Source organism: Topomyia yanbarensis, chromosome 1 (assembly GCF_030247195.1).
Source record: "Topomyia yanbarensis strain Yona2022 chromosome 1, ASM3024719v1, whole genome shotgun sequence".
Taxonomy (NCBI): Eukaryota; Metazoa; Arthropoda; class Insecta; order Diptera; family Culicidae; genus Topomyia; species Topomyia yanbarensis.
In genome coordinates this window covers 34,201,301-34,224,664 of record NC_080670.1, presented here as the reverse complement: position 1 = coordinate 34,224,664, position 23,364 = coordinate 34,201,301, and the positions used below count along the sequence as shown (strand labels likewise).

The following is a 23,364-nucleotide window of genomic DNA, read 5'->3' as shown; positions in this document are numbered from 1 at the left end:
GCATGGAAAGTACATCTTTCATGTAAAATTAAACAGAACACGGTTATATTTCGTCACTTCGTCTGTTATGGTTTGTTAGATTGTGGTAAGTTTAGAATTATGTCAACGATAAAATTCAGATTTTTTGGTGTGTACTGTTAAATTGGTGTACTTTTAAATTTGTTAAAATCTGGTCAATGATTCGCTGCAAATATGCCTGAGATTAATTCAGGTCTTGGCGAGTTCCCGGGAGCATAAAGAACCGTCATTGGTGGTCGATGTGGTCAAAGGCTCTTTAATTGGTAACCTAGACTAGCAAAACCCTAGTAATTTTGCAATAATTTTAATATTCGGACATCCAGAATTTATAAATAAGATACACTGTAACCTCCATTTACGAATCAAACCGGGTGTTCGCATAAAAAGTGTTCGTTATTTGTGATTTAGTTCGTAAAAAAAGTTTGCACCACATTCTTATTATTATTAGTTGGTTGAGCAATATTCTCGATAATCCTAACAATATGGGTATTTTTGAAACGGGCTTGACAAGTAGATGATGAAAATAGATAATTGGAACCTTTTTGAAATCCAAGATGGCGACTTGCGGTTGAGCAATATTCACGATAACCCCAACAATATGGAAATTTAAACCGGAATTCGCCATATTGGGTTTCAAAATTGCATCATATTTTCGCCATGTACTAGTCAACCCCGTGCCGAAAATACCCATATTGTTGAGGTTTTAGAAAATTTATCTAAACCGGAAGTCGCTATCTTGGATTACAAAATGGCGCAAGGCATCGATTTGCGCCATGCACTCGTCATCCCCATTCCAAAAATACCATTATCGTTGAGATTATAGAGAATTTATCGAAACCGGAAGTCGCCATCTTGGATTTCAAAATGACTTCAGGCATCGGTTTCTGTTATTCACTCGTTAACCACATTCCGAAAACACCCTACTTTTATAAGCAACATTCAGCTAAGAATATGTAAAATTGTATATAACTTCTTAAACTTTTTTACGAACTTTGTTCGTAAAAAAAGTGTTCGTTATTTCGAATTTAGTTCGGTAGTAAGGTAAATCGAATATTACGTAAAAAGTTCGTAAATGGAGGTTTCAGTGTACATTAAGTTAATAAAATAAAAAAGCGTAAAATTTACAAAACAAATAAAATGAATAATAGAAATAGAATGAACAAAATAAATAAAATTAAGGAGCTAAAAAATTAACAAGAAACATGAAATGATTTAAATATTAAACAAGAAAATCAGAACATTAAATAATTAAAATAAGTCAGAAAAATTAATCAAATGAAATGAATAAAACAAATCAAATAAATGAAATTAATAATATAGGTAAAATAAATAAATTGAATAAAGTAAATTTGGAATGAATGATACAAATAAAATATGTAAAATGGAAGGAATAGGCGTAGTAAAAAATAAATAAAATGAATAAAAGCATAAATAAACAGGATACACAGAGTTAATAAAAAATGGTGAAAGTATTAAAAGAAGTAAAATGAACAAAAGAAATATAATAAGCAAATTAAGAAGATAAGATACATGAGGTGAAAAAGGTGAAGCAATTAAAACAAATGAAACGAATAAAATAAATTGAATAAATATATAAAATAAATAAAATAAATAAAATAAATAAAATAAATAAAATAAATAAAATAAATAAAATAAATAAAATAAATAAAAAAAATAAAAAAAAATAAAATAAATAAAATAAATAAAGTAAGTCTATCGATACCAGGACACATGTTAGTGAACTCGGGTGATTCGTAGTTATACTGCCTAAGCTCGACCCTCATTAACAGAAGACAAAGATTAAGCCCGTACGACATTAAGCCTGTTCTAATGACCCTGCCACTTCTAGTTTTCCGATCTGTTTACTTCACATCCTTGCTCTCACTTGAGTACTATGGCTCTAATTTTCATAACTTTCCCTACCCAGTAATCTCTAGCTAATTGAATGTCGTTAAAATGTAAAAAATATAAAAAAATTAATAAAGTAAAAATAGATGGCCGAATGCTGCTTGGTCGAACGCCATTTGGCCGACTGTCACTTAACCGAGAGGGCCAATTGGACAGAAGAGTCATTTGGTCGAATGTCTATTTACCAAATGACCGAATGCCGTATGGACGAAAATCATTTTACTGAATGGCACTGGACAAACTGGTTTTGGGTTTGGAATTATTTTGCCCTCAGTAATACTTACCAAAATGCCCATTATATTTGACTGAGTAATCGTTATAGAGAAATACATGAATGCGATCTAATTATGTGAATGTGATTTGTTCTACATTGAGTACTGTTTGCTTATTCTTGCATTTGGGTCATTCCACGCGAAGTGATCAAAAAAAGATACAAACTTGGAATCGACCTCCACGGATTTGAACTAAATTTGGAGGAATTGTTCATCTAGCGCCATTGTAAATTTTTTGTGTAAATTGAACCACTCCTCGGGTCATGGGAGTACCCTCCGTTTTGACAAATTACCACAACGCTTCATATTCTTTTGATCATATTTTCGGTTCTATTTACTCTAGAATGAAACCGCAAGATGTCTTTTGAAGAAAATTATTCAAGAAGTTTAGAAAAAATATAATAATTTTTAGCGGCAGTGCTGCCAACCATGCTTTTTCAGGTAAATATTAATAGTAATTTTTACACTCAAAACATATATTTTAATTTTGAAAATTCTAATGCCTTTGTTCCTCAGATATTTTTACATAAAAAAACTTATAATCTCAATATAATTTGAGTGCATCCTAAGATACACCGTTTTGAAGGGAAAAGCTTGCATTTTCTCACAGCCGCTAAAAATTAGTATTTCTTCTAGACTCCTTGAATACTTTTCTTTAAAAGCCATCTTGCGGTTCGATTCTAGAGTAAATAAAACCGGAGATATAATCAAATGAAAATCAAGAGTTTTGGCAATTTGTTGAAACGGGGGGTGCTGCCATGACTCGATGGGTGCACAGTGTTTCAAAACGTCGTTTTCACGATCAAAATTCAATAACTCCTAAACCGTTGGATTTGGAGATTAGACTTCTTCGAATAAGTTTCTGGATATAAATACACGCATCTTTTGGTATAATGAGTTAATTAATTCACCTAAAAGTGAGATAGAAAATTTATTTCCCCAAATAGTTTAGCTAGAAGCTTGCTGTCTTTAGCAAAGTTCTAGAAAATGTGGTTGTGAAGAACTTTGCTGAAGATACTAAAGCTCTATATATCAAGGGTAGCGAGATACGGAGGGTTACTTGTGATAGACGTCTTAAAAGCAGTTTTTCTAATATAACTTCTTACGATTATTTTTTATATTAAAAGAGTCTTCTAAAAAGTTATTCAGAGCGATAAAATACTCATTTTTGGTGAAGACGACGAATATGTAGCTCTTGAAACAAAAAAGTTATTGCCAATTTTCGAATATTTTTAGGTCAACTTACACCTTAAGCAACTTCATTAATTGCAAAAATTCGCAGATTGCTTTGATTATAATTGAAAGTACTAACGTTTTGCTTTCCATACAATATAAAAACCTTTGTCTGACGGAGTCTGCTAGGTAGGTTGTGTATGAATCCAATACTCAATATTATCAATATTATCGCACTGAACAAGAAAATAATTCAACATACGAAGAATCTATCTCACTTTTAGGTGAATTAATCACTTAACTCATTATACCAAAAGATGCGTGTATGTATATCCAGAAACATCTTCGAAGAAGTCAAATCTCCAAATTCAACGGTTCAGGAGTTATTGAAATTTGATCGTGAAAAAGGCGTTTTGAAACACTGTGGGGTGGTTCAATTGACTCAAAACTTTGGGTTTTTATATTTTGGCCCTAGATGAACAATTCCTCCAAATTTGGTTCAAATCCGTTAAGGTCGATTACACGTGCCTTAATCACTTCGCGTGGAATGACCTATTTACAATATTTCTTGGTGTTGATCTAAACTTTCTGTGGGTATTTCCCTTCTTTTTAACATGAGCTATTCATTCTATATGGTGAACGTCTTCAATTTTACCTTTTTTGATGCGAACATTGACAAAGGTATAACATTTGTTAGGTTCGTTGGATTTCCCAGTTCAAAAAAGTGAATCCAACCTTTTCCATTTTATGTTTGTTCCAATAGTATTCAACTATGTATACAATTCAATCTTAGTTTTTGGCGCAATTGTCCGTACCTTAATTTGAAATATCTCAAATTAAAGTACGGACAATTGCGCCAAAACTAAAATTGAATTGTATAGTTGAATGTAATGTCTAACGGAATAACAGACTTAAGTCATTCATATGCCGATCGGTTATTCCATCGGACATTTCCAAAGAATCTTAAGATATTATCCTTAGAAGCCTTCGATAAATTCTTGTTCCAGATGAATCGACATAACCTATGCAAAAGATTGAGAACGAATTGAACAAGACGCGAGTTTTTGTACAAATCAATCCATTTTTAGGTGGTTTAAATTTTTAGCATTTTTAGATTTGTTTATATATTTAGTACTTATACAATTAATAACGTTTCAGCATTTGTAGAATTTTTATTACGATTGTCATTTTTAAAATTAAACATTTCCAAGATTTTTTTTGAATTTTGGCAATTCTATTATTTTTGATATTTTTAGCATTTTCAACATTTTGAGAACTTTAAGCACGTCCAGCTTTTATAGCTGTTACAGCAGTTTTAGCACTTTAAGGTCAACCTTAAATCAGCATGTTTATTGTAATCTCCGACGACGTACAAGTATATACTAAAAAAAATTCCTCATTCTTGGAAGCAGTATCTGGAGATAATAACCCAATCCAGCCAACATAAAACCCCCAGTAGGGACCGCGTCGGTCGACGCTATATTACTGTTTCCATACTCACATAAATCCGCCCATAAATTTGAAAATCATAATTGCTGCCACGTTCTGGCTGATGGCACACAGCACGTTGAAGGCAGCATCGAGGAAGTAGCCGTACACCAGCAGTCGCTTCCGGCCGTACGTATCCGAGAGAAAGCCCCAGAAAAAGGCGGATGATATCATTCCTGGAGGGACGAGAAGGAATAAATATAAACTTGAGCACTTATTTACTGTAGTCGGGTGCACATGAAATTTTGAGCTTTAACTGGCAGGGGGACAGTGCAAGCACTGTTACGAAAACTTCACACGTGTTGTTGCATTTTATCCGGACTATTCGCGTGGAATAGACCGGATGGTGTGATCACACTGAGTTTTAAAACTTTTTCGCGTTAAAATTTATTTTAAATTTAAGGTTTACGTGGCAAATAAGATATCAGTTCATATGTTTCCTGGTGCTAAAATTTTAATATTCTGTTGAAAGATAAAAGATTTTTTATTAAGTCTGTTTATTGGAGAAATCAAAGAAAGGATTTATTGATATTCAAAGTAGGATTTTACAACACTCCCTTTTAATGAAATATGGCAGTCTAGTCAGTATAGTAAATTCATTTGAAGTCCTACGTCAGAAACGCTATCCTCAAAGAAACATCGAGTAACGAATAAATTCAACAATATTATAATTTCTGTCTATATTATTCATCATTCTATATTCATCATTCCAAACTGTACTTCAACTGCATTTCTACAAATCATCAAACCTAATGTTCATATTAAACCCGATTCTCTGGCGATAATTAACTACCTTCGGTGTCGATACGCATCAATGCCACGTTCTTGCAATTTTACAATCACCAACCCCCTTACAAACAATAGTAACTTACCTGCATAACAGACGGCATTCAGGATTCCCTTGTTGACCAGCGACAGATTCAGATCACATTCGGCACTCGGCAGCACGTACGACATGGTGGTAGTTTCGAACACGGTTCCAATACAGCATGGCATCGCTACCAACAGCAGTAGGAAGTTGAATCTGCCATACCCGGTCGCGGCAATGGCCGTTTCGAAGTCAGCTGGTCCTGGGTGGCAAAGAAATGAAGGGTAAGACATTGTTCAATATGTTCAACAGCGCTACTGCCGAGATATATTATGTAAATTATCTAGGGGAAATCAAGCGTGAAAACTATTTGCGGTGCCATTTTTACTCTGTTATACATATGAAATATGGGTGAGATTGTGTGTTGCAAAGGAACAAAAAAAACAGGAGTGAACCAAACGATTATTACCATCGACCGGTCCGAAGGTAACGGTAGTACAAGCTTTAAGATTGAAGGCCGTCTGACCGACTGAGTAATTTAGCATACCATCTCTTCGGATTGGTATTAGGTCTTCCTCTAATAAAATCAACTATGACAGTTAATTTAAAGAATATGTGTTTTCGATCTGGCGAAATTCGATCGAATGTTTCGGCATTGGGAAAATTTCCTATTCAGCATAATGAGAACCAAGCGTAATCAGTACCGGGTTTACGCATGGGCGCACTAGGCCTAGGCCTGGGCAAGGGGCCACGGGATTTTGAGGGGCGCCGCAGAATTGATATAAATCCTTACCAACTCGTGTGTTCTAAAAAAGGTACACTCGAATATTTGTAACTCTTCAGAACGTTGCTAAAATTGTCAGAAATTGTAATTGATAGTCGTTTATAGTTTAAAGTTTTTATTGTTTTAACAATATCGATGAATCGGTAGCGGGGCAGTTCGGAGTCGCATCCAAAGTGATCAAACCTTCAAAGAGCATCTGACAAGCAATTTGAATGGCAAGGGAATGTGGTCTAGATTGGGATGGGTTTTTTTAGAAGCTGATATCTTGTTTCCATGACAATATTTGACAGATAGGGTAAAGTGCCTATTTTCACCATACTAAGGAGGGTGCCTCACTAATTTATTAATCACTCGGTCTACAATCAATGAAATGCCTACAAATTGGCATGAACAGCTTTTCTTCATTGTTAAAAAGCAAGATAATAACACAAAAACAGTGAAATTCTTGTGCTTGAGCGCAACGAAAACTCGAATCGAGTGCCCTATTGTTGCGCTACCATTTGACTCAATGAGTTAAAATGTCCAAAGAAGGACTAAACTGCAACGAGGAAATAAAGGTTATTCCGCTTGTTAAAAAAGGCATAGACGTCAGTACTCTGAACTTCATATCTTTCAAAGTTGGAGTTCACCCAACGTACCGTGAAGCAGCTCTTAACCCTGACACATGGCCGCAAGGCATATTGTTCAGGGAATTTGAGGATAGCCGTACCCAGAACATTTGGTGCCCACCGACTGATTTTCTCCGTTCTCGGAAGCCGCATGTATTCCGCTAATGCAACCCGGCCCATCAACCCTACAGAGGACTCCGCAACGATTGGCAATGCCACTATACCAAGCTACACCGCCATTGTGAAGGAGTGTCGACGCTGATCGCATACTGGGACGCAACTCAGTTGGTACAATGGAAGCCCGCTACATTCGAGCCTTTGCAGCCAGCATTCAGCAGTCGTCTCGGTCCTGTATGTGTGGGTGGAGAAGGGGTCTTCCAAGCCGCCTTTCTCGGTAAGTATTATACAAATGGTAACGATACAACGGTTGAACCGATTCACGCTTCTAGTTCATCGTCCAACTCTCGCCGTAAGCTACTACCTTCCCGTTCCTGCTCTCCGCATTGCACCATCGGGGTTCAACGCATACTGGGGCGCACCGCAGTTTGCACTATGGAAGCCCTCGATCCCCCCGCCACAGTCGAGCAATTGCAGCCAGCAAACATCAGTCGTCCCGGTCCTGTGTGTGGGATGGGTGAAAGGGTCTTCCAACCCGCCACAAATGGCAAGTATACATCTGATCCGAACACTTCAAGGCGCTGATGTATTCTTCGCTTCCAGTAATTTGCCTTTTGCTCTAACATCTTGTGACCAGATGTCAACCATTGCTCTCGCCGATGATGATCGCCACATTCTGGGGCGCGATGCAGTTGATTCGCTCTCTGCAGAACCTGATCCGTCATCCAATAACATCGAGATTTACTACCAGAATGTTGGTGGCTTAAATTCATCAACGGACAGCCATTTGCTCGCGACCACGGGCTGCTGTTATGACGTCATCGCCTTAACCGAGACGTGGCTCGACAACCGTACTCTGTCTCGCCAGGTGTTTGGTTCAACATTTGATGTCTTCCGCTGTGATCGCAATGCCCTCAACAGCCACAAGACATCAGGTGGTGGTGTACTCATCGCCGTTCGCCATGGTATAAAAGGCCGAGTGATCAACGATGAGCGGTGGGCGAGCTCCGAGCAAGTGTGGATATCAGTGAAACTTTCCGATCGTAATCTCTTCCTGTGTGTCGTGTATTTTCCACCTGACCGAATTCGTGATTACAGCCTGATCGATGTACATCTTTCCTCCGTTTCTTTCATCACCTCGATGGCTGCCCCGTCTGATGATATTGTTATACTGGGCGACATCAACTTACCTGGCTTGACCTGGTGTCCGGCAAGTAATGGATTTCTACGATTGGATGTCGAAAAGTCTGCGCTTATCAACAATGCCAGTTGTATCTTGGATAACTACAGTAGCGCAACTCTTCGACAAATTAATAATATCATCAACGAGAATGGACGTACATTGGACCTTGTAAGTGGCTTTGTAAGTGCCCGGGACTACGCTCCGTACTGCTGCGCCGCTCCGACACCTTTAGTCCAGCATGGGCGCCATCATCCCCCACTACATCTTGTACTCGCTGGTAACCTAAGAGTGAATTTTGAAGACGTCTCAAGCTCTATCGTCTACGATTTTAAAAACGCTGACTTCGACAGCATCGTAAGCACGCTGTTGGATATAAACTGGGACGAAAATCTTAACAATGATGACGCGAACGAAGCAGCGATGACGTTTTCTAATATTCTTAATTACCTAATCGACCGTCATGTGCCAAAACGAACAGTCAGCAATAATCAACACCCTCCCTGGAAATGCATTACGAAACCACTACTTTCAACTCAACCGCGAATACAAACAGCAAAGCAGACGTGCCTTTTTTAGATACCAGCGAAAGGTCGAACGGCAACTGAAATTTCCCCACAACAAGTCGCTGCCGCTTCAAATCTAACTCCTTCTCTAGGACGAACCATCAACCGAGTTTGTGTCGATAATGCTGCCATTCTTGCAGCAAATTCCAAGCTCAAAGCATCTAGTTCCCCGGGCCCAGGTGGCGTTTTTTCTCGATTTTTGTCAAAAAGTGCATCAGCGGGCTTCTTGAACCACTTCGGCGAGTCTTTGTGCTATCACTCAATACTGGTGTCGAGCGCAGCGCTAGCCTCGCGGTATGTTAATTGCACCAATCAAGTTGGTACTGAACGTCTTAGTCCACCAACCCATAAAGTGCTCAAGGGAGCATTATGTTGAGTCGAATTTCTACCAAGAAACGCATCATGATAGCCGTAATCACGCATCGTTCCTCGCGTCCCAAGATGCATAATACTGCACTTATGTTAATGATGGTCTAAACACCAAAGGACCGAGGCATCGGGTAAACTGGTCAAGATTACAATAAGTGATTAGCTTGGCAATGACCATGAAAAAGGCGAAGGTACGACAATAGATAACCGTCGAAAGTGACGACAGCAATAATCATAAATAATCGTCAAAAAGGACGACCGCAACAAAGGGTGCGACAATAAGACAATTGTACATACCTACAGCTGCGCATGCGAAGGGTGACCAAAGAAAACAAAGATGATCTAGCGGCGGTCATAAAATAAAGTCGGTCTAAACAATGTAATGTATTCAGTTTGTTGATGAGTCAAGTTTTAATTGCATGCGCCGGAAACAACGGCGGCTGAATAAATTATGGTTTACCCGAGCTAGAAGAATTAGAAACTTGAATTGTTATCCGCCATCAAACGATCTAGCGTAGGGGTCCTAATTATCTGCCGTACCGAATGAACGGCGAAAGAGAATTAAACACACTATAGGAGTGAGCGAGAAGGGCTGATAGCTAGGACCAAATCATAGATGAAATTTTATGTTAAGAATTTGTATATATAGTTTTAGGATTCTAAAATAAAGTCAGTCTTGTTTATGAACACCAACCGTTGTGTTGATTTTTCTTTCTTTGCGTAAGTGGTGTAGTGATTCCATAGGGCTGAACCAGTACCAAGACGTCACACCGGAGCAGAGAAGTATCCTCATTAAATAAAAAAAAAATATTTTCTTTCTCTTTCCCTATCCAGGTACAACCCGCTAGAGAACCGTAGCTATCATAAGTCGTACTTCCGGCTTATGAATCTACTCGTTTACTCTCCGGGTAAAAGAAACTCTAAAAACAAATAATTATTTTTTTAACAATTTAAGGAAGCAAGTGCGAAGCTCGGTAACACGTCGTTGCTAAGCTAGAACCAAGTCGGTTCTAAATCCCAACGACAACTGGAACATTCCCTTCCTGCTGGAAAGCAGCGCACATGTTTCCAGTTCACAAAAAAGGAAACAAATCGAACATTGACAATTATAGGGGAATCTCGTGTTTAAGTGCAGTATCAAAACTATTCGAGCTGGTTGTCTTAGACCCTCTTTTCTTTCACTGCAAACACTACATTGCAGACGATTAAACGATCGACAACGACTAACCTACTCTCGTTCACAACATATGTACTCGATGGATTCGCTGACGGATTGCAAAACGATGCTATTTACATGGATTTATCTGCGGCCTTCGACAAAATCAATCATGATATCGCAATAGCGAAGCTGGACAGACTCGGTATTCATGAACAACTACTGCGCTGGTTTCGTTCCTACCTCGATGGAAGGCAACTCCAAATCAGCATTAAGGACTGTCTATCTACACCATTCTTCGCTACATCCGGCATCCCACAAGGAAGCCATCTCGGTCCACTGATATTCCTCCTCTACTTTAATGACGTCAACATCAAATTACAAGGACCCCGCCTTTCTTTTGCCGACGACATGAAAATATTTCGACAAATACGGGATAAAACCGATGCCGAGTTTCTTCAGAGTGAATTGGAGAGCTTTAGTACGTGGTGTGATCGAAACAGAATGGTTTTAAACCCGAGCAAATGCTCAATCGTTAAGTTCGCGCGGAAACGCCATCCGATTCAGTTTAACTACCATCTCTTCGACTCGAATAATACAAGACACTCTAACGTCAAGGATCTCGGAGTCATCATGGATTCGGCACTAACGTTCAAACCACATACATCATACATTGTGGATAAGGCGTCAAGACAGCTTGGGTTCATCTTCCGAACAGCGAAAAACTTTAAGGACGTATACTGTTTAAAATCTCTCTATTGCGCGCTGGTTCGCTCAACACTGGAATATTGTTCTGCTGTTTGGAACGCTTACTACCAGAGCGGTGTCGTCAGAATCGAGGCCGTCCAACGCCGGTTCATACGCTTGGCACTCCGACATCTTTCTTGGCAAAACAGATTTCAGCTGCCAAGCTACGAAAACCGTTGTCAGTTAATACAGCTCGATATTCTAAGCATCCGGAGGGACTGCTCTCGAGCCCTGTTCGTCTTGGACTTACTGTCTGCCAGGGTGGATTGCCCTACAATCCTCGGACGCCTCGATCTTCAAGCTCGCGTTCGAGCTCTGCGCAATAACTCTCTTCTGCCAGTCCCGTTCAGGAGAACTAACTACGGACTCCAGCGTGTGTTTAACAGTGTGGCGACGGCGTTTGACTTCAACCTGACAAGGAATTCGACAAAAACTAAAATAATGCGTATTCTGAAATGTAATTAGTTTAAGTAACCACCATTGGGGCCAAGGGGTCTGTTGGTGACGGTACAACAAATAAATATACAATAAACAAAGATGGCAGGTGCTACTCTAACCAATGGCTTCAAATGGGTAGAGTGATAATAAGAACATCGCGAAAATAGGCTCAGCACCCTATTTACTTGCAATTTTAAATAAGACTCAGGATCAATTTTCTGCACGGCGGCAAAATGGCCAACAAAAATTTTGTAGTTTAGGTTGGGACACTTCAAAAAATTTAAATTATTCAAATAATTTCAATGTATTATATTTATTTTTGATATTTATTTATTAATTTGTAGTTTAGAATATGAATAAGTAACTCAAAGACTTATTTACTTCCATTTGACAAAGTTAATCTGACTCACAGTTTTTACAAGTAAAACTTGTATGCGTACGTAGGTGCATGCTCTCCCAACCTATACGACACACTTTCCCCGACCTATTGTTCTAAGAAAATAAAATCCAATGAAGCAAACGCAAAACCCTGATCGTTATTATCATTTCAGTTACTTCTTAACACTTTAAAATTAACTACGTTACAATTTCGAAGAAAAAGATTCAATCAGCACCACAAAAGATTTTCGCTCGTGTAGCTGTAACAAGAATGAACTATGCACACCTACACAGAAAAAATATTTTGTAATTTTAAGCTTATTTTCATCCACATATTTGGAACATGAATATAAATGTAAAATTAAGTTCCACCACAAATACGCACGACTTGTCGCGCTTTCTTCAACGAATTTTATTATAATTTTACACGTGGATTGAAAATTACAGTTTCTTTAAACGGAGAACTAATGCACTTCAATGTATTTTTACTCGAATATTTCTGTGAAATGAACGTTTTTGCCAGCAAGTGGAAATGGAAGCCTATCTAAACCCTACTATTAATTCACAAACATGCAACAAAAATTATCTAACCTATCTGTGTCAACAAAAACGTTCATGGATGAAAAACCAAACGAAATTTACATCAAAAACATGACCGAGCATATTGAACAGCGGCGAGTCTAATGTTACGCAAACAAATACACTCTACGGAGTGTATAGTCAAAAATAGGTATATTTCCAGTGCTGGTTACGGGTTACAGGCTTTCTCCAGCGTAGGATGTCGACTCGGACCAGTTGCATCACATCAGGAATGCTGTACTGCGCACAATCGCAAAGTTCTGAACAAATCTAAACGGAACAATTTTACTACGTACTTTTGTAACTCCTGTAGTCTGAAATCTAGTTAATTTCATTTGACGTTAAATTTTATTGTTTGCATTTTTGGACTCAACATCTATATCGCGATCAAGGTGGCTGTCATACGCTGATCAGAAGAATTTGAAACGTTAAACCCAACTTAACATGCATGATAAAATGGTGTACTGGACTATATCCAATTTCAGTTAACTCAGTTCAAAGCAAAACACATCATTTCTTATAGATTGGACATTTTTTAGCTTTAGAGCTATGAGAAGAGGACTCAAAAAAACGAATACAAACGAACAACCAGTGCTGGAAAATTCTAGATGACGGAAATATGGATATAATTTGAAAGGGGATGGTCAGCGGATGACGGAGATTGATGATTGAGGCCATTTTAAATTGAAAAAATGGCAGTTTTCGGTCACAAAACATTGAAAATCATCAATACGGGTGTCATTTGAAACGGGTTGGTCAGCAGAGGATGGAAATTGATGATTGATTCCATTTTGAAATTTAAAATGGCGGTTTTCGGTTACCATAAACAGTAACATGTAACAGTAGTACATGTGTCATCAGAAAAAGAACTGGTCATCAGAGGATGGAAATTGATTATTGTAGCAATTTTTAAATTCAGAATGGTGGCTTCCGATTACCACAAAACCGTGAAGACCATCATAAATATGGGTGTCATTAGAAAGGGGCTGGTCAGCAAATGGTGGAAATTCATTATTGAGGCTATTTCGAAATCCAAGAAGGCGCTTCCAGTGATCACAAAACAATAAAAACAGTTATCGATTTGGGTATCATTTAAAAGAGGGTGATCATCAGATGATGGAAATTGAAGATTTACGCCATTTTGAAATCCAAGATGGTGGTCTTCGGTTACCACAAAAAAGGAAAAAAAAAAACATCATCCACGTGGATGTCTTTTGAAAGGGGCTGGTCAGCAGATGATGGAACTTGATTATTGAGACCATTTTGAAATCGTAAATGGTGGCTTCCAGTAACCACAAAAAAGAATTAAAACAATTATCAATACTGGTGTTATATGAAATGGGCTGGTCAGCAGATGTTGAAAATTGATGATTGAGGCCATTTTGGATTCCAAGGTGGTGGTTACCGTATCAAAAAAAGGAAAACTGTCTACAATATGGGTGTCATTTGAAAGGGGCTGATCAGCAAATCATGGAAATTGATGTTGTAAGCCATTGCTGCTTTTCGGATAACCATCATCAATATGGGTGTCATTTGAAAGGGGCTGGTCATCACATGACGAAATTTGATTTATGAAACAATGGGGTTCTTTTGCAACAGGGAAGAAAGCAGATGACAAAAATCGATGTTCAAAGTCATATTGAATGTCAAGATGACAAACTAATTTGATGTAGCCGCTTTGATTATGTTCAAATCAGTATATACATTTCCACCTATATTAAAAAAATTCACTTCATCCAGAAATTATAAAAAATTTGAAGTTATTATTTATAAATATAACTCGCACTGAATAGAAGCTTAGGTAAATGTTTAGGAGCCATATGCACGTCAGAAGATACTCATTCTCGAGAAATAATAGAAAATTATGATATTTACAGACATATTTCTACCAAAAGACTTGTCCTCAACTTCTTTTTAAATAATAATGTGCTACAAGTTGTTACTTTGGGTTTTCAAGTAACAAATTTCCGTCAACTACATATCACCCGATTTCAAATGACTATTAATGAGCGCTCTAAAGAGTTATAGGAATCGAAAATCGCCAATTTAGACTTCACTTGCTCACCACCCGCTTATAAGAACATGAATCTTGATTGATGTCCTCAAGTGTTTGGTGGTTATCAAATTTTTGATTTCATAACGGCTGAATTTATCACATTCTGCCGTCTACTCAAGTTCCACCTTTTACATGACATCCATATAAGTGATAGATTTTAAATTGGCGTCAATTATCATTTTCCATCATCTCACAGTGTCGCCTAGCCGGACAAAACCTCAAAATTTTATTTTAGATTTTTCATGATTTAACATTTTTCTCTGTTTCTTAACAGGTTCAATAGAGTCTTCTCAAAATCCCGAGGATGAGAGTTCGATTTTTTACAGAAATAGATGATGGATTCTGAGGAAAACTATTTTTAAACCTAAGTTATTCAAATGAATATATCTTTTTAGTTAAGATTCCGATTGGGGTCAAACTGATTTCATTGGAAAGGTTATTCGCTGGACTTATAATTGCCATTCGATTTAGTCGATACAAGCCTTCCTTCTCGCTCAGACATGAAAAACAAATAGTAAAGCGAACAATAGTTTAAAGTTATAATGTTCAAAGTGACTGTACTTTTTTTTTGAAACGGTTCGGAAAGATCGCTTGTTGTTCATGATACTTGAAAATTAGTGTACTTTCCGAAAATGAATATCTTGTTTTGCCCCTTTCTGCCCCGAGGTATGAAAAAAGGTGATTTTTCATGATACGTTTGAAGGAGACGCATGGTAGCCTTTGCCTATCTGGGGTTCCCAATATAATTTATAGATGTGTCTTATCATTATCAACAATTGAAAAAATGTGTATTCTTCTAAAAAAAATCACCGCACCTAATTTTTTGAACATGAATTTTCGGAAATAGTGCACTTTATATTCGTAAATGTTGAATTTTCGAACCTCCCTAAGTGCCAAAATTTTGAGGTAGTAAAAAACAAAAAATAAACATCAAATATGAATTCAGCGTCACAAAATTATCCTAATGTGAAGTTTTCATCAAATTCGGGCCACTTTTGAGGTTTTGTCCGACTTTTGTATGGAAGGTGATCACTGTGCATCTGCTGGCTACTACTTTTCAAATGACACCCATGTTTATTATTGTTTTTACTGTTTTGGTAACTGGAAACCGTCACCTATTTCTATCACTTACCGACTACCACCTCTCATGTGACACCCATATTGATGATAGTTTAGTACCTTGGGAGGAGTTGTTTTCGTTAATTTGGTTCATTGGAATGGTTCACTTCCATAAGCTATGACAGTGCAGATGTGAGATTAGTTTTTAATTTAAATAAAACAGGTAAAAAACTCAAATGACCAGACAGTTGAAAGTGAACTGTGAATGACAGTATTCTTACAGTGAATAACTTGCAGTTTCAATTTCATGGTATATTTTCGTTTGAAATGGACACTTTATCGCATTGTGAACAACTGTCAAAATCGACAGAAAATACCCTTTCATTCTTTATTTTGTCAGTAGTTTAATTTACTAATTAAACTAATTTAATTACTAAATTAAACTACTGTAAATAGTAATTTACTTTACTATTTTACTATGCTTAATCCACTAAAATCGCAACGCTCGCTCATATATTAACGTTTGGTAACTATAGTCACGATGTTAACAAATTCAGATTGAACATGTGAAAACCGAAGAGTAGAGTGGGGTCATGTAGGCCAGTTTTGTTAACGAGCTCGTGCGATGGTGTTTTTGCACTGATTTTGACAAACAAGCACTCGTTGGAAAGGTTATACATCCGGAAACATTTTGATAATAATTTATTTATGCCTGGTTAAATATTTTTCTAACTAAATGCAATAAGGCGAAGGTACTTTTTTCCATGTTTTTTTTAATCCACTATATTCGTGGTTCGCCTAGAAAATTAGCGGTTCAACTTTTCCTGAAGAGTTTGAATACTGCAAATTATTTAAACAATAATAACACAAATAATCCATTGGCGTCATTCAGGTAAGAAAATGGCAGAATAACTTCTTCGGTGCCTCGTCGTTGCCAGAGTGTGGAATGGAAGTTATGCATTCCGACTCGCGTGGTAGCTTAACTGTGGGACGACCACGTTTACGCTTCGGAGCATTTTTTGGATTCCTTTCATACGAGTTTATTTGAATTTATCTGTTTATCTGCCATTTTGAACGGACGCAATTTCGTTCTTTATGCGAAAAACGTTTTTCGCACAAAATTACCATAGTTCTGCCAAATAGTTCAAATTTACCTTATAGTAGTGACCGACAGTGACCCCAAACGGCTGACCTACTGTGCCCCCAAAGCGGATGTTTCATATTGATGTCCGTATTTTTTTCAAATCCAAAAATGTCGAAAAAACAACAAAAAAGCTCATGTTCAGCATTAATTGTATGCTGATCCACGGTAACAACCGAAATGATAATTCACGCAACACGAGCGACCTTTGCAATAACATATCAAAGATAACGCCATATACCAATTGTACCCCCACACTTATTTGACCCCATTTTACTATACTATTTTTTATTTCGATTATAGAGGTTTTAACCTCTATATAAGGTCATTCGCCTCTTCGGGTTAGAAAAATTTCTTAAGAAAAATATTTAACCTTACGGCCGGGGTCGGGATTCGCACCCAGGTGAGCTGCATACAAAGCAATCGATTTACCAACCATGCTGTGCCCGCCTTCCTTACTATACATTCAAAAGTAACCAAGAAATAGGAAATTTTGCGCTTTGTTTACTAAAGTCATCCTCAACTCATCACGGAATACATAGATTTTTTTCCGGTCAAGATGACGTTTAAATGGTGGACGATAAACCCGGCCTACTTCAGCATTCCTCTTTGGCCATTTTGCAACTGCTTTTAACCCTCAAATAGGCAAGGGGTCTCAGAAAAAAACGGCAAATGGAGCGATGTTTCTTGAAGTCACAATTTAAGCTTGCCTTTTTGAGGATTAAGAGAAGCGCCACGCAATATCTTCTAATTCTAGCCTTCAAATGTCCTGTTATCTTTCCAATAGCCATTCAGCCCTATTCTGCGCGGCGTGTGACGTGAGACGACCAATCTCACCTCACTCTACGTGACTTTTCTCACCCAATTCTGAAGAGTCACTTCGGGTGACGTGAGACGCCCATTTAACCGCAATGGGAAATCTCACCTCACCCGAGTCGACTCTCAGAATAGGATGAGAAAAGTCACGTAAAGTGAGGTGAGATTAGTCGTCTCACGTCACACGCCGCGCAGAATAGCGCCGATTATAATACATATGTCTTGTTTTGGAAATCTTTGAAACGCGAAGCTCTGTGATACGCTGCTCAACCATTTTAATTGATAGTAACTCAATCTTAGGGTGTCCGGGATTTTGCTTCTTTTTTTGGAAATCCTGCGCAATAAATTTGACTCAGATCATCTTGCGTGTATAATGGCAGTAACGCCACTTACGGCTCTATTCTGCGCGGCGTGTGACGTGAGACGACTAATCTCACCTCACTATAAGTGACTTTTCTCACCCAATTCTGAAGAGTCACTTCGGGTGACGTGAGACACCCATTTAACCGCAATGGGGAATCTCACATCACCCGAGTCGACTCTCAGAATAGGGTGAGAAAAGTCACGTAAAGTGAGGTGAGATTAGTCGTCTCTTGTCACACGCCGCGCAGAATAGGGCCGTCAGTTGCGGAATATATAATCATTTTCTCCGTATATTTGGATGATTTTTCCCATACAAACTAAATTATTAGCCTACTTGGCTCAAATTTGGAAGAGTCTCAGAGTGGCATGGAGAACCATGGTACTTCATTTCTATTTACACCTATTCAATGGTCGGGGAACCTTAGTTCAATACTGACCATGGACCCCGAGTGGTCTTAAGACGGCCCTGAGTGCAATGAAATTCCTTTTCAGTGGATGTTTTGAGGTTTTGCGGTGCCTGAGAAATTCACTTATCTTCTATTGTTATCGGCTATGTTAGTTTCTCAATTATTATCATCAGAAAACACGAGCAAAAAGTTGAAAACAATTCAACCGAAAGAAACTCCCAATGCAGTTGTGAATTGATCCTGGCTGGTGATGGTTCATTTTAATTGTTTTGTGGCACATCAATGATTTTAGGGGCACCTGCGCTTGTTCTGTTAAGCTGTCCGCAGACAAGGCACACGCCACAAAAACTATTCACTATGAATTTTGTTCTAGCTATTCTAATGCGGATACAGCAACAACGTGTGAATAGCTAGAACAACAAAATCCATGGCGAATATTTTTTGTGGCGTGTGTCCTATTACCATGTCTGCGGACAGCTTAATAGCTACAGAAAGCTATATTTCTGATTACCGATCTGCTGAAAATATGGCTTTATCTTAAAAATTTTGCAATGAAACGGACGATAAAAAACACTCTCCCATCACGAATCCGCTTCAATGGATAAAATGAACTGAAACGCGCTCCTTGAGTAATTTCGTGATTTTCCATGTCTGTCCCAATTATGCGCTTGCAAAGCGCAAACAGTGCTCTATAAATACGTACCAACAACGGATCACCGTAAGATAGCATAAGCTGCTCGTTTACTGCCCTGTCACGTCACACTTGTAGTGTGATTTGTGACTGTTGACGATTAACACCGACCGAGAAGATGATTAGCCGTAACCGTGAAATGCGCAACGTGTTTCTTGAATGAACCGACCTAGCTTGGTGACAGTGAGTGCAGTAAAGTAGCTCACGAATGTTCGCACGAAATACTCACCACAATTCACCCCCTGTTCACCCTTGACCACATCTTTATCTTTTTCCATCCTAACGAGCGCTTCGGTTTTTCGGTAGTCCTTCTTTATTCAATCACTATAACAGCACCCACTATTGTCGTAGCCTGTTACTGCTGCTGCTGCTGCAAAGCTGTCCGAGCTCACCAATCAATCTCACACTGACGAATTTCCCGCACTAAACTTGCCCCGTTTGCGCGGATGGTCGATGCATTTTGCCACCCACCAAAGCTGACAATGACTGGTCGGATGCCCGCCTAATTGACGACTGGGTGCTGGTTGCTAAATGGGCTCGGCGATGGTGAGCAGCGAGCGCCACATGACGAAATGGGGCGGCGACGTAAGCTTTTCCTTCGTTGACATTGAGATGGATATTGGCTAGGAAGGTAGTATGTACGTAGTGATCGTGATTGCGGTTACGATCAGCTAAGCTAGCGAACAACTCATGGCAGCTTGCTAATCGCAGATGACTTTTGAATTAAGGTGTTTGTTTTCGTTCATAATAGACTAACGCAGGGATGTGTTAGCCCATATGGAAGAGGAACGTTTCCTACTCATAAAACACGAATTATGATGAATGTTTTCATGATCTATTTGGCTTATAGAACTGCAACGGATTGTCACCACTCCGGTATGTTCGGTAATGTTTGAAGTATTTAGTGAATGAAAACAAATGCAATTGTTTGTTCAGTCTGATTTTCACGCAGAAATCCCTTCCAGACAGTCTCCGCGTGGTTTCGCTATGACTAAATCATCGTCCCTATTGACTATGGCTTGCTGTTTGGGCTTAGGCGGAGATTTAGCCTGGAGATGATAAAATTTAATGATGATACTAGCGAGAATATAACAAGGAGCTATCGTGTGCAGCACACAGTGTCGCCTTGTTGGACAAAACCCCAATATATTGTAAACAGGTTGGATAGCGTGTTCTCAAAATACTAAAGCTTAATGATGAAAGTTTCATTTTTTGCAGTACTTCAAAGATGAAATAGATAATATAGATAATAGAAATAGAATTCTTAACAAATCTTTATTCTAACCTCTGTTATTCAAATGAATATAACCTTTTAGTTAAGATTCCGATTAGTGTCATACTGGTTTGATTTGAAAGTTTATTAATTGGGCTTATACTTTTCGTTCGGTTTTGCCGATATAAAGCTTTCTTCGCTTTCGGAAATATACAATAAATCATAACTCGTCCATTACAAGACATAATGTTTCTATAACTAAATTAGTTATGGAATTTCCGTCTCATCAGTATCCGACACAAACTTAGTACCAGAACTAAGCGAGCGCCGGATTGACGCAAGCTCCTTTTCCGTTTTCTTACGGGACATCACGTAGGACTAGGAGGGGTTCGCTCAGAAACACAGATAGTGTTTTCGCTTTTGGAGCCAGCGCCAATTCGGCGCTAGCTTAGCCCTGTCACTAAGTTATTGTCGGATTCTGATGAGACGAAGTCGAAACGCAAATTCCAAAACTAATTTAGTTATAGGTTTTGTGCTCTTAACGCACAAATTTTTTTTCGTAGAGACAAAATAGTTTAAGGAGCAATATAGCATAGTGTATTCTATTAAAAATTGACTTTATTTAATTTTATAAAGTCAATTTTCGGATATAGATCTCTTTATTATCGCACAAAATATTGAGAATTCAGTGGCACAAAATTACCCTAACGTAAGGTTTTCATCAAATTTGGGCAACTTGTATGGTTTTGTATGACTTTTTTAAGCAAAGGGATCACTGTGCGGGGTGATGTACGATGAGATGCTTGGAAACCAAGATTCAACGATGATGTTTATCTGCGATGCTGATTAGAGTACTGTTTTGCTTTCGTCAGATAATTGCTTTTGTATGGGGCGATTAAGTGAAATACCTAGTTGTTCCGACCAACTTCCGAGGAATGGTTTTTAATGCGCTATAAAATAAACTTTGAATTGCATTGAAAAACTTTTCCTCAACTTGTTTCGCTGAGCCCTTCCCACTATGCGATTAGTATGAGCCCTCATTGTAGTGTTGCTTTGACGTCGCACTTTGCTCATATCTTGTTGTCTCTTATAACAATGATCAAGTCATTATATTATTATGACTTAAGATGAAATATGGTTAACATGGCAGTTAATAATATGGTGTATGTTTTACTCAAAATGATATGTTTCTGAGTGTTTCAAAGTAATCAATACAATGAGAACAATTAATAGAATAAAAACGTTTGAATGGATTGAAGGTAGATCAAAAAACATCATGTTTTCGTGCTGATATTGCTGCCGCAGAAAGGTAACTGATTTTCTATTCTTTTTTGCGAATTGTCAATTTCCAATTATCATACTTGATTTAACAGCCATAATTCCACTCAAGCAAAACCAGGCGTATTCCCTACGCACATCAAATGCCCGGTGGATTGGTTTTCTATTTGGTTAATTAGAAACCAAGCCAACAAAGTAAATCGATTGTTCAGTTCGAAGAAACGCAAGCTCGATTGGCGTCACCCGGCGGATACGTGTTCGCTTACAGTACCGTCAAACTAATAAGCATTTAAAATTACATACAACAAAAATGAGCCATTTTGAAAATAAAAAAATGAGCGGAAAAAATATTTGCGCAACCAAGGCGATTTATTTTCATAGATAGTATATTGATAAATCACTATATAAATAATAGCTCGGCTCGGCAAATTCCCAACAGCCGTTTAGTCAGCAAATTTAGAAACTGACATTTCAGTAAAGTGAGATTTGTTTGCTGATTATCGGTGAAATATTTGCCTAGTCTCAGCTATCAAACATCACTTTTAGTGAGACTGTTGAGTCTTCGGCAAAAGATGCGAAAAAATCTGAGATTCGGCGGAAAGGAAAAAAGTGTGCAGAAATAATTTTTCCAAATTTTCGAAAAGAAACAGGAGTGATAGTTTTTGAACATTACTAACTGAGCGGACTGATACAAAGTTTATATTATTTAGTCGGTAATATGTGCACTAATATATTTCACAGTATGTATTACTTCTACAAATGAAGGAATTATTTTCAGAAAATCTTTCGAAAGAGACTAGTTAACACTTTTGCAGAACAAATCATCTAGAGGTTTCGTAAACACGATTTATAAAAAATTACCATTTTTAACTCTTTATGAGGCAGTGGCAACTATATTGCCACCTTTGCGTTTCGTTCATAACGCAGGAATATCAAATGAAGTGTTTCAATCTTATGAAATCTACGTGTTAGGAGTCTGGCAACTCTTCTTATTACTTTTTATTGAGATACAGTGAAAAGTGCCAGATTGGTGAAAAGTTTTTTAAAAAATGCGGCGATTTACTTTTGGATAATAAAATTAGCTCGATTTTGAAAAACAATACTCTAGACCCTATAAGTTAGTGATGCAAATTTGGAAACACCACTGTTTTTAATCCTAAAATTTGGTTTAGGAGTGGTAAAAATTGCAAAGAAAAAAATAAAACGAAATAAATGAACGTCTATAATCTGTGGTCTCATTTTTCAACTTATCCTCAGAATCTAGGGGTTATTTACTGTTAATCAGTTCAATCAGTAACCCACCTTAATTTCTTTCTGAATTTCTGATCCAGATCGACTTGTCTTTATTTTCGCACCAATCTCGTTGGAAGTACATCAAACATTACGTAGACTGACGTTTTCTAACGGACGGTAGCAAGTATATTTTCAAAACAGTTTTTATTGCGAAATAAATGTAAATATATTGTAAACTAAGTGAAAGAATCAATTAATATAACATTCATTAATAGCCCCAAACTCTGGGCCTTATAAAGGGTTAATTAAAATTGTCATATTTTAGCGATTTTTACGCCTTTTGCAAAATCCCAAGGTCCCATTTCTAACTTTTTTTATTTTTCTGCGGACCTTATAAGACAAAATGTATTTAAAAGTTTTTTCAAAGGATGTAATTATATTATTGATGAAACCTTTAATAGTTTTAAAGTCTTATTGATAAAACCTTAGATAAATAGTAGGTGAGCTGTGACAGGTCG

At 37.8% G+C, this 23,364-nt stretch overlaps 1 protein-coding gene across 2 annotated transcripts in view; it reads right to left on the bottom strand.

The window, feature by feature from the left end:
• LOC131677341 (synaptic vesicle glycoprotein 2B-like) overlaps positions 1 to 19,647 on the bottom strand; it is a 55,301-nt gene extending 35,654 nt beyond the window's left edge. The window contains exons 1-3 of one of the 2 annotated variants that reach the window (XM_058957087.1): positions 19,352 to 19,647; positions 5,732 to 5,929; positions 4,873 to 5,035 (exon numbers count right to left, since the gene is read on the bottom strand). In XM_058957087.1, the coding sequence (XP_058813070.1) occupies positions 4,873 to 5,035; positions 5,732 to 5,929; positions 19,352 to 19,400 (410 nt within the window). In that variant the 5' untranslated portion in view covers positions 19,401 to 19,647. Of the gene's footprint in view, positions 1 to 4,872; positions 5,036 to 5,731; positions 5,930 to 19,134; positions 19,241 to 19,351 lie in introns of those variants that run through there. The other variant, XM_058957088.1, reaches the window with a different exon arrangement.
• Positions 19,648 to 23,364: the final 3,717 nt, after the last annotated feature.